The sequence below is a fragment of the Fringilla coelebs genome, assembly GCF_963513975.1.
Source record: "Fringilla coelebs genome assembly, chromosome: Z".
NCBI classification, from domain to species: domain Eukaryota; kingdom Metazoa; phylum Chordata; class Aves; order Passeriformes; family Fringillidae; genus Fringilla; species Fringilla coelebs.
In genome coordinates, this window is record NC_140031.1 from 35,128,975 (window position 1) to 35,142,019 (window position 13,045).

General features: G+C 35.1%; 1 protein-coding gene across 1 annotated transcript in view; it reads right to left on the reverse strand.

The window, feature by feature from the left end:
• Nucleotides 1-13,045, reverse strand: part of LOC311165631 (guanine nucleotide-binding protein G(q) subunit alpha) — a 115,034-nt gene that overhangs the window by 16,236 nt on the left and 85,753 nt on the right. Inside the window, exons 4-5 of the mRNA XM_084225793.1 lie at nt 7,373-7,501; nt 6,305-6,434 (exon numbers count right to left, since the gene is read on the reverse strand). Of these exons, the coding sequence (XP_084081919.1) occupies nt 6,305-6,434; nt 7,373-7,501 (259 nt within the window). The remainder of the gene's footprint in view (nt 1-6,304; nt 6,435-7,372; nt 7,502-13,045) is intronic.

Consider the following 13,045-nt stretch of genomic DNA (forward strand, 5'->3'; position numbering starts at 1 on the left):
CCTGAGAATAAGTAATAAGTGCTGGAAGAGAAGTGGAAGCATGCTCAAATGTGAACAGCATGAGAGTTCTGATGAAAAAATGAAATATGTTGTTCAGATAATTGCCTCTTTGAAGAGTAAACATACTCTGAACTGTGCAGCCTCCTGCTATTTCTTATTTTTGCGCACCTCGGAACAAAGTGTGACTGGAACACTGTACCAGTTTGTCACCTGTTAATGTATTACACAAATTACCACTACACAAGTTCTGTCTAGGCTCATCTGTTTTGCAGATGTACTTTTGTTCAGATTTAAAATTTAAGCTGTAAGCCCTAGGTTTCATGTAATTATTTTAATAAAAATTTAATAAATTTTAATAAATTAGATTTTAACTGCAATATTTTTTAAGAAGCCAAGGAACATTGATTCTTCCTCTGTGGGGCAATCTACAAACAACAAATTTTTCCACCAATCAAAAGAACAGTGCCTTTATTCAGTTACTTGAAGCACAAAAACATTGCAGAAAATCACTCTACAAAGTTTGTTCAGTTTCAATTTGTAGTTGTGGCTGAGATACTGAAGCCCTAATTTTCTTAATATCCTGTTCTGCCTTCATGTGATAAAATTGCAATAGAGTTCTTCAGTGTAAATTAAGTATTGTGAAGGTAGCTACATTAATGCAGATATCCAATGCCAAATAAAGTAGGGCTCTTCAGGGGTATTAAAGAAGCTATGGAAAAACCTTATGACAAGATTACAAAGATGCTCACCAAGGAAAAAAAGAAAAAACATTCCTTTCACATGTCATACAATTTTTTTTCTAGAATTAAAGAAGAAATTACATTGGAGTGGATCTTTACATGGAAATCATCAGGTACAACTCCTTGCTCCCAGCAGGACAAACTTTGTCATCATAACATTTTACTCATGTCTGTGTTCGGACAAGCTTTTAACATCTCTCTTCAAGATGGAGATCCTACCTCTCTAAACAAACAATTCGGCTTTCAGCCCTCATGATACAGGAACAACAAATCAGAAACAGTTTTACTGATGGCCACTGTATTTACAGACTATTAAGCCACTTTAATGATCCCCTGTTGGTAATGTTTTGGACAAAACGTTTTTAAGAGCAGCTTTCTTCCTGGAGTATTTAGCTCCATGCTGCTTCCATGAAAGACTCAGTCAGAAGGTCCCTTTGTGCTTCAGAGATATAGATGTTGTAGCTTGTCTGAGACCCCCTGAATTCCTGAAAGATATGTGCAATGGCTATTGGAAATGTTGCTCATGCCACCTCCAGACCCACTGGTTCTGTTCACATGTCAAATTACAAAACTATGCCTTCTCACTGCTAGTGTGACGTAAACATCTGGTACTGGTAAATGAACCTGCTATTCTACATTTCAGAAACCTGGAAGACTTGATAGAGGATCACAGCTGCACTTTTTAAGTAACAGCTTCAGAAGTTGGTAAGTTCAGGATAAAAAGCTGTTAAGACAATGAGATGCTGAAGACAGAATGACAGAGCGTAAAGTTACAGCAGCAGAATTCTCAACCAGTGCAAGCAGCAATCTTCACACACCTGGCTGCTATAACACTGTATGTCACACTGCAGCACAATGGAGAAAGGTTAGACAAGTTTCCAAAGAACTCCTTCAGTTCTGAATGAAGACAATTGCACCTCATGCAAAAATCTGTGTTAGAATATTTAAAAAGGGACTGATCAAGATTGGAACAAAAAAGATTCAATCTGGTTTTCATATCAGGTTAGATAATGCAGGTCCTTAAAGCAGACAAACCACATTGTAAGGAAATAAAAACCAGTAGACAAAAGATGGAGAAGTAATCTTTATGGCATCTTTTTTTTTAATGTCCACTGAGCAATACAGCATTTGTCAAGCTCTCAGAAGAGACAGATCCTAGAAAACACCTTAAGATGTGTGAAAGGAGAACAGGCAGGAAGTAATAGCAATATTAGACACAGCTTGAAGGCACAGAATGGTTTATGTTGGAAAAGACCTCTAGGATATTGTGTCTAGGATTTCTTAAGCCAAAAATCAATTTTCCTATTATTTTAAAATCTCAGAATTCTTAAGCCATTCCTGCCTGCTACATATATTACAATCCTTTTCCACGAGAACTGAAATCTGAGATAAAATCTCTAAATACATGGATTAAAGAAGATGGTACTTTTAATAAAACTTCAATGAAAACTGAGTGACTGTTTGATGATAAAAGGGAAGGTGCTACTGTTTTAATTTAAATTCCATGGCATTATGATATTAAAATTACCAATTTTGGCTTCAGCTAAATAAAATGTAATTTCTTAAGGTGTGGTACAAACTTTAAAAGGTATTTAAAACGAAAGGTATTTTTTAAAACGTACAGTACTCAATAACAATCTCCTCTTACCACAGCAATTCATAAAGTCCCTCCAATCCTGTAAGAATTTCACATTTTTCAATTTAATCAAAATGTATTATCTCTGATGAGAATAATCTAAACTGACATTTCCCCCCAATATATTTTGGGCAATGTTCACAATACTCATAATGACTTACATATAAAAATTATCTTTTATCAATGCATACTTCAATGCCTCTGTTGCTTCACAGCTTCTGAAAATACCTCAGGAAAGATAGCATTTACTTTTTGATAGTTTAGAAAATTTCTAATTTTCACTTAGTCTAGTAATTAATTAATTTAGCTGAACTGAAGTAATTATATTCTGTCTTTTCTGGCTTTGATCTCAGAACCCTAGGAAAAAAAAATATACATAACCACCACAGAGCTATATAAATTATATGATATCTTATTTACCTTAAGACTTTAGTGCGCTAATAAATATCTACAAGCTTCAATAAACACTGTTCTCTATTTTGCTGTTTCTAAATACTTAATTAGATGTGCAAAGATTATAAACTTGCTTTTTTATAGAACTTCATATTACAGATATACTGTTATGTCTCTAGTTCTTCCCTAACTGCAAGTGGTTATGGTTGTCTTACAAAGTTGGAACTCATTTTTCTAATTACTGCACTGAGAGGCTGAGATTTGATATGTTGAAAAAAAGCTATCTTTAACAAATACTCAAATGCAGCATATCCTGGAAATCTAGAAAAACTAACTTTATTTAAAGAAATATGTTGATTTTAAACATAAGAAAAAGTTCTAAACCGTGCCATTTAATAAAATGGCTATTTTCACCAAAACTGCTGGCATAATTCAGAGCTAGAATGTGACCCACAAGAGATAATAGATCATAAGTCCATTTAAGAGAAAAATGATTCCTTCATTTTTTATCTCACCTTAAATCCTACTGGAGTTTTTTGAAAAACTGAAAAGGTCAAACATCTAATAATTTAATTTATAATATGTTGTTCTTTGTCACATCACACCAGACTGATTAAATATTTACTTAATTTACAATACTATTAATGTAATTAGTATATTATGTCCTCTGGTTCTAATTTTGTCCTCATTTTCAGCTATGAATCTAGACACACTTACAATTTTATTAAGGGCAGAATTTGGAACAATTAGCTATCTCTCCTTTGTGTTTCTTAGAAGTATTTAATGACTGGACATCAACTGAAATTTTTGCAGGATGTGTAAAATATACCATCCTTACTGACTCTTCCTGTTTTGTATTTATGCACCAAAATCAACTTATCTACAATCTAGAAACACACTTAAAAGAGATGCCATTGGGTCTGAGTATTGCATCTTAGAGAAATCATAGTTAAAATACAGTTGGACAGCCAGGCATGCTTATCTTCAGGACTGAAGCTCACAACTCTTCAAGTATTTGTCATGGGAGTGCAATTTCATGGATGTGTCATTCAGAAGCCATCCTGCATGTCTTTGAATAACAGGCAGTCAGAACTCTTGTCTTATTTTCTATGTATGTCCCCTTATACAAGAGTTACATTCCTCAGAACTTTTAATTCTGAACTCCTTCAAGGGCATGAAAAGAGAAACAGCTCCCAGCACCACCTCAGATATATCCAGTGACAGACAGTAACAAAGACTCCCAATTAAGTGTAACCTCATGTGATTTATAATCCAAATGTATTTCTCTGGAATAAGACAAGCAAGGAAACAAACAGATTTACAACTGACCATCCATTAAGCACTCAGTTTTGAAATAAAAATCAAGAGCCTTTATTTCCTAATGAGGAAGGTCATATAACTACCATCACCCCCTGTGCCCCAGCCCAAACAGAAAATAGTACTTTTTAAGATTTCTATTTACTCATTAAAATTATATTAATGAAAAACTGTATTAACTAAAAAGGATGACACAAATTATTAAACACTACACTTTTCTCTGTAAAAATGTACTACAGGAAATGAGACTTCAGGCAATATGCAGTGGACTAATTAGAAAAAGAAAGTAGGCCACCTTACAAAAATCATAGTTTAATCAGGCCATGAAAGCAATGAAAAGGAAATAGCAGAACACTGTAAATTGTCAAGTCAGATATTTTAATTTCAATATGAGCCACATAGACCAAAGAATGATTAGATTCCACCCTAGTATCACACTGATGGCACACATATTAAGAAAGTAGAACATTCACACATGCTCCCCCCACTTTGGTGCTAAAATTTCAATAGTGCAATTTAAAGCTAAGTGTGAAAAGTATCTCTTGGCTGATTACCAAAGTTTTCAAGTTAAACCACTGTCTTCCCTACTGAGGTTGTAACACCTCAGTGAAGAACAAAAATAGCTTTGTGGGTTGAATTTCCTAATTCAAGGTGTCAACAAAAATATTTAAAGCCATATTTCTGCCACACCCACATTCAGACAAGCTATGCTTTGCTTTGTGTGGAATAAACAAACACATTCTTCTATTAATTCTGGGACCGCAATGTTTAGAGATAAAGGGGAGTGAAAAAGAAAGGAAGAAGGCAGTGTCCTGGCATACCAAGAAAATCTAGACAGACAGGTGACAAGTTTGCTAAAAGCCAAAACTTAAGCTGATGAGCTCTAAGACTGACTAGATCCTTTAGAGTAACACACGCCCAAGTGTGCTGGAAAGCCTGCTAGGCTATGTATGTGTAACTTGAAAACAAAAACTGGTTTGAATTAAAGACATGAATTCATTTTAAACTACAAGTCAAAAAGGTTCAGAAGTTTTCCTCTGTTGTTAAAATCATAAATAGTTCAGTAGTGAGGTAAAAAAACCACCTGCAAGAAAGTTTTGACTTCCATGAAGCTTATTTTGGATAGTTAGAATAGTGTTTGGAAATTATCATAATTAATATTTCTTTATGCAATTTCCAATAAATTTTGCTTTGATTTGTACAATTAAACTGCTTAGTATTTGTGCGTTGACTTTGTGGCTACAAAGGAATAATGCAAACAGAAAAAGATAGAACTAGAGACTTCTAGTTTGACTTGAAACAAACCAAGTCTGACAGACTTCTCTTTTTTAACTACATGTGTCTAGCTTCCAAAATTATAGGAGATGAAGCTGGTGCAGACTACATCATAATTTCTGGAAATTCAGCTTTGAATGACACTGATAATTATACATTTAATGTAACAATAGTTTTGTTTCATGAAAACACTACAAATGTGAAAATTTCCAGGGCTCCAAAGCTTTTTTAAAAAAATAATCCTAAAGAAAGTATATACAATATTCAATATACAAAATGTGATTGTCCAGGGACACTTGTTTTACTTTACATCAACCACTGTCTTAAACAGTGCAACTTCTATCCAGCCATGAAGAAGATAATGTCATATGTTCTCCTTTTTTCATCTAACTTTTTAAAGTATGTACTGAAAGATTTTCACAGAACAGTGCTAATTACTAAAATTCATAAAATTTCAATGAGTAACTTTAAAAAGCCCTCAGGAGAGAAAAAGTTACCTTCAACATAAAAATAATCCTTAGTCTTCATTCAAAATAATGGATAGTGTGCTTTGAACCCTCAGCCTACCCACTTGATTACTTCTCTTGTTTTTTTGAAATAAAAATAAAATATACACCTTGGGCTTTAAGTCAAAGGAATGGAGCTTGCTACCCTGGGGCTGTTCCTTAGGAATTGATAAATTTTGTCTTCATTTACACCACCTATTATTGTGCCTCTGCTCATAACAGTAACTGAACAAACATTTCTCTGTGTTCAACATGGAGCAGATCTGTTTAGCCCTACTTGAAGATTGAACCCTTCCTCCCCTTTGACCCCTGAAGTACTTCTCCTTTGGGTGCCAGTTGTGCATGATTGCTTGTAGATGCGTTTAGAAAACACCTGGGACTGGGCTGGTAAAACTGTTTTTTTTTTAAACTCATGGGTTTTGCTGACAGTTGCTTACCTCATTATCAGATTCCACAAGCACTTGATCATATTCACTAAGAGCTACTAGGAACATGATAGATGTGACATTTTCAAAGCAATGTATCCATTTTCTTCTTTCTGATCGTTGGCCTCCTACATCCACCATTCTGCAAAATTAACAACCACATCAACTCCATGAACACCTTAACAGATAAACACCCAACCACAAACACAGTAAAATACAAGAATTTCATTAAAAGCGCACTCTGGTTTGGTTTTCTTAATGGTTTTTTTTCCACTGATATTTAATAGAATCTGTCATAAACATGTTAATCATGTTTGCTTTAAGTCTGATGGGTCTTCTGTATTTGAGCTATTGTGAACCTCAAACCCCTCAGAATTATGAGATATAAAGGTCTCATGAGCAAAGATTTGGCAATGTATTTGGCCCCATGAATTCAGCAACAAACACAAAACAGACAGTAGACCACATTTTTCTCCCCCACAAAACAGAATTAAAATCCACAACTTGTTAAAGCTGCCCCATTTTAAGCAGACAAATAGAAAACAATACTTATCTACTAAAGGCTTTGACAGCCAAAATCAAAACTCATGTTTGCTTGCAGTGTATTCCCATTTCATCCCATGCCTCAGTGTAAACACAGGTGTCTAACTAGTAATTACAAATCCTTAGTTATTTTTTAAACAATTGTACTTGCACTAAAGTGGTGGTATCTCTAAAAATCAACTAAACAAATAGTAACATTTTATTCCATAATTTACATGAATGACAAGGACATACAGATGTATTTTCAGATTATTACGCATTGTGAAACTTTGATGTATATTATTGAAAAGATTAATTGCAGATTTTCTATCAATAAAAACTACTCTCAAAAATAACAAACCTAAATGTCTTTGATCCTTGTGACATCTTTAACATGAGCTCCTAAATACATGTGAACAATTACATGAAGATAAGTTCACCAAGCTCAAATTTTAAAACCAGAATAATTGCTTTTTATGTAGTTTAAATGAATATCCTTACTTGGCACTGCTAATGTAAAGGAAACAAAGCAAGTGGGTGCTGAACCTTTTTTCCTACCTGAAAATGACGCTTTGTAAGTCAAATGGATATTCAATGATCCCTGTTGTTGGGACTCGAACTCTGAGTACATCCTGCTGGGTTGGCAGATAGGTGGAATCTGCTATGCGGTCCAAGTCATTAAGATAGCTATAAACAGGGAGAAACAACAGGAATGCTAGACAGTGACACCATCATCCCACTGAGGAAAAGAGAAAGGAAAACTTGGGAAGGAAGCAGGCTGTGGGGTAGGGAGAGGTACAACATGGAAGAAAAAAAAAAAGCATTATCGGCAGAAAAAGAGGATAAAATATAAAAAGGTACTCCATCCCCACTTATATAGGTTCAAGCTAATTCTACATGAAACATAGTATAATTATTATGGGGTTTTTTTAAATCGCATAAAAATTTGGTTGGCTTTCACATGTAAATTCACCAAAGTTGTCAATTACATAATTCTAGGAAATTCAGAAGCATAGTACTATACAAAGTGTGAAAAATACAAAATTGCTTTGAATCTGTAACATATTTCTTGATATTCAGTCTGTATGAATATCAAGACTGAATGAACCTTCCAAAAAACAATGGATTGCTATAGAATAGAAAGTGGGCTGTAGCAGTCTGGTGTAAGTGACTGGCAATAGATCATTGGTAGTTAAAAATGACAGGAAGATAAAGAACACTGTTTTGAGACCAAATTAAAAATGGAAAAGACCAACCACTGACAATTAAAATACTCTCCAGATCTTGTTACTAGAAGGCAGCACAAACTAATTAGTGGGATCTCTGGCACCTGAACTCCTGCATTAACACTGAAACTTTTGATTAGGTTGGTAAGTCTGCAGTACTTGAAACACACTTGGGCTGGCCAGAGCAAAGAACCCAAAACTGCAAAAAATGGCTTGTAAATGTTCAGTAACTATAACATAGACCTATTCTGCTTATTGGTTAATGATGCGTTTCAACCATAAAGCACCAGTATACTGAAGGTTTTAATTAGCTGTCATGGAAAACATCCTCCAAAAAAGGAAGGTACCCATGTATTTCCAAGAGCTGGACATCTAATGAAGCCAGTGCACCAGGAAGCTTATGCTCTCCCCATGGTGGACATGTGGCAGAAGGACTGCTGCAGGAAACCAAGTTCTTTGACATTTGGCTATTTTAGCAGAAAAGTAACCTACAGTTAGTTGCTGAGAAGATAAACTAATGTAGGGATCCCCTCATTCATTCTAGGGGATGAGAGCAATGGTTCAGTAATTTATTAAATGATGATGAAGTGTCACCAACTTCTGAACATGTTCTTTTCCTTGTAGTAATTAGTAAAGGCACTCTTTTAAAATAAACCCCCACAAGAAATCAGACTTCTTCTAGAGGTTCTGAATTACTTTTTAATAAAACAGTGAGAAGTTATCCTGAAAATGACAGAAACAAACAAGTTTAATTTCAAGTTTAATTTCTTACTTTTCTTACAGTAAAAATACAGAAGAATTTGTTAGCTTTGGGAAGAGCCAAATTATTATTGGCTCAATTATAAAATTATCAAATTTCCTTCACTATGTTTTATTAATGGAGTATCAATTCAGTAGTAAATACCACTGTAGAAAGATGTCTTCATTTACACCACAAGATGTCTTCATTTACAACACTATCTCAGTTAAGCCAGAAGGTACTAGTCTAAAAATATTTTCTGAGAATACTAATTGGTTTCTGGCAGTGAGAAAGGCTTGAGAGTCTGACCACTGGATCTGCCATCAGGGTTTCTTTACACAAAAAGCAGCAGGAACAAGCTCACCATCAATTTGTGGGACGAAAAGGAAAAAAAAAGAATGAAATCCATAACCATCACCATAAGAAAGAGACATACTCCAAACTAGATTTTTATTCCCCACCCACAGAACAATTAGTTTTATTTTGTGATGAAATTTTGGAAGGAGATAAAGAAGCATTGCCAGTCATTACATGCTACAGTGGTATTCACAATAGCAAGAGAATTTTAACTGAATAAATTGGCAGGTGGCCCATTTACACGATTGTCTTGTTGCATTCCTTTGGCAAGTTTTACTGGCGGTCTCCAAGGTGAGCCTGGTTACTGCATCTTTGCACAGTGGACATGTTACTATCTAGTAATGCACATCTGGCTGATTTTAGAAAGGTGATAAATCAAAGGGATAGATACTATTAAATTGTTACATCTCATTTATGTTTCTAGAAATCAATAAACAAGCAGATGAGGTTTTTGGGGATTTTTTTTGTCCTAAGTTTCAGAAACACTACCTTATCCTTAAAAAATACTTACCTCTTCCTTGTCCTCATCCTTTATGCTCAAGTTCTGCTCACTCAGTAATTAAACACAGGGGACTACCTTTGCACTCATTTCACCTGTAGCCCCCTACAGAGCCTACACAGTCCACAGAAGAGTCCTTATGCATCTTTACAGAGTCTTACTTAATTCCCTGGATTGCTTCACTAACAGAATAAAGAGTGTTGGGCTCTCTAGGAACTGTCCTGAAATATACATTCAAACCCAGAATCAAAGAATTAGTGTCAAAACCAGTAGGAGTATCTCACAGAAAAAGAAAACGCAAGCAACTCAAAAAACCCCCAAACAACCCAAAAAAAAAAAAAAAAAAAACCCAAACCAGAAGGTGCACCAAAACACTAAGAGAAGAAAATCTTTTTTACAATCATAATCAGAATCAACAGGCTAACAAAAGCCATTTAGAATACATCCTGCTTTTTTTGTTGTTGTTGTTTTCCAGTAATTTTTAGCCCCTATCCCTTTTTCTTCAAACTTAAAACTTAATAAATTAATGTATTATTGTATCAATTTATTTAAATGAAAATATCCCAGGTCTTAGTTGTAGTCTTGAAGTCTTTTATCATTGCTATTTTAATGCTCGGACCATACTGCAAACTGTCAATTAAATTCTTTCTGGAGAGAAAAAAATGGTTTTAGTTTTGATTTATGATTTTTCTGTTTGATTTTTTGGCTGCTGTTTTTGTTTGTTTGTTTTGGTTTTGTTTGGGTTTTTTCTGGTTTTTTTTTCTGGAGTTTCTTTACATTTTATTTTAGCAGATTCTTTTAACTTCTGCTGAAAAATTACTTGTGCTGAAATTCAGATTTAAATCAAGTTTTGCACTGTTGTTCTGAAGCAAAGGAACCAGTATGTTACCCTACAGACAGTTCTGCAGACAATTACACTTCCTGTTATCCCATGAAGATATGTAACTTTGTGTTCTGCTATCAAATTCAGGGGGATTAAACAAGTTTCTGAAAATCAAACTGAAAGCTCTGCCAGCAGCAGGAACACAAAGTTGCCTTCAAGATATTCTAAATTCACTAAAAACACTGCATGTCTCTTTTAAAATTTACATAACCTCTAAAATAAAGCAAGATTTAAAAAAAAACCACCTATTTTCTTTAAGTAGGAACATCTGTCATTGGAATTGACATCAGGGTCTTTCTGTTCCATTTTATTCACTGTTTTATAACTTTGTCTGAAGACTTTTGATATGACAGAAATAAAATGTCTCTTTTCAGTCAGGGGCAATCTTCCTAAAATACCTATGAGAGCAAATCAACACAAAACCTCAACACATTACCGTAACTTGTGTATTAATTGCAAAACACTACATCTCTACATCCATGTTACTACACAGACAAAACCCAAGGCACTTTCTCTTTATGAAGCACAAGAATGGATTTTTGCATTTCATTAGAAGGGGTGGGGTGACAGTCTGATTATTCTGACCAACTGGTTATTGAGCTGAGTCACTATTTCAAAAGGCTGAGAAGAAATATGTAAGTGAATGCAGCTGACTACAGAACACAATTAATATTTAAAGACATACCAGCAGCACACACGTTTTTCCCACACTACTATTCTAACTGGTCCTGTAACACTGAGATTTTATTATTTCGCTTACCATGGTTTATTTACTGTCACAATAAAGACTTTTACTTTTAAATCTTCTTTGTATCAAAAGAATTGGATATTTGACTTTTTTTTTACCCTCATGAAAGCTGGGGCTTAAAAAAATTCCCTGATCACCAGGGAAGTGCAGCATTGCACACATAAGCTTTACACAGTCTACAGCTTATCAAACTAGTAATTTATTTATTTTTAAATTACTTTATCAAGCAGCAACTTGAAAATTAAAACATCCAAAGTACTAGCTAATGCCAATTGTCTTCTGCTTTCAACTCTGTTGGCTCCAGACCACCCTAGCTGCTCTTCTGCTCATCCTCAGCTGCCAGTTCTTTAACTTGTGCAATAGCTTGATAACACAACTACATCAAAATTATGTGGATTTAGTGAAGAAACACTACTGAAATTGTTCTGATTATGGTTTATTTGATGGATATGTCCTAGGATGTGGCAAGTCCATAAATTCCATCAGGAAAGCAGAGTGGGGTTACTTTCTCCACTGGCTTATCTGCAACCAGAAGAAAACTTGAGAAGCCACAGCTACGTGGACTGTGTTGAGTTTTTTAATGCAGATGGATGAGGAGTAAATGAAAATTTGATGGGCTTTTGTATGTATCTGCTTACTAATAAACTGATTCACTGTGGTTCTAAAGCACTTAGCTAATGCAGCCGTAAAGTACTTACAACTATACTGCCCTCCTGGGCAACAAATCCCACATACAGACAAAAAAAATTAAACACATAAGAGAAATACACAGTGTGTTTTAGGGTAGATGCTCAATTCAAAATGGATTAACACATACTGCAATCAGTCTTACCAATGTACTTAACTCTCCAATGTATACTACAACTTACTTCACATGCACTCTTGCAAACAAGCCACACAAGACTTGACATAGCTACAATCCTGCACAAAGGGAGAGCAGCCAATAATGGCACAGACCAGGTATTTTTTCAGTTTATTGCCTTCAAATTTTAATGTCATAATAACAATATCTTATTGGAAACACTCTGGAAGCCATTCTGAGGTCTAGTTCAACAGCATTACTACAGGAAATTCGGTTGTGCAGGTAGTAGCAACCGTGCAGGACATTTAGGTCGCAGCTATATGGTACTCAAGAGCTCATTTTCACCACCTACTGGGAAATCTTGTTTTGATGAGTCACACTGTAGCTATATGGCCTCTCACCCAAACAGTACCTACTCAGCTAGGCATTATAGAAAGGAGAGAAAATGAGAAAATACATGGTTCTGAGTAAATTTACAATACAGACCAAGTTTCTAAAGTTAATTATATCTGTAATCAGTTTTAATAAACATGAATTTTAGTGGCTGCTGAGGTAATTTTCCAGGGGGTTGCTATAGTGACAGGGAGAAGGTGCATTACTGAGGCGATGAGTATGTAATGAGCTGCTGGCAGTGGACCTCCCTTGACGTCAGGACAAGCTGCCTGCATCTAGCAACACGCCTGTGATCAGCACGGTGACCAGAAGCAGAGGAAGACTTTTGTTTCCCAGTCAGCACCAAGAGCTAAGTAATTATTTTTAATGCACTTTACATCACCTATGACAAGGTCCAAGCCTGCAGCCAGCTTCAGGGAAGCTGCCAAGCTATGGACGTGCTAATAACACCATTAAAAGAAAGCATATGTCAAAGGTACTGTGAGTCCACATTTCCAAATAAACAGCAGGAATAGGAATATGGGAATAGACTGACTCTGTACTTTCTTACATGTATTTCCCATATGGAAATTGAGCAAGGAAGT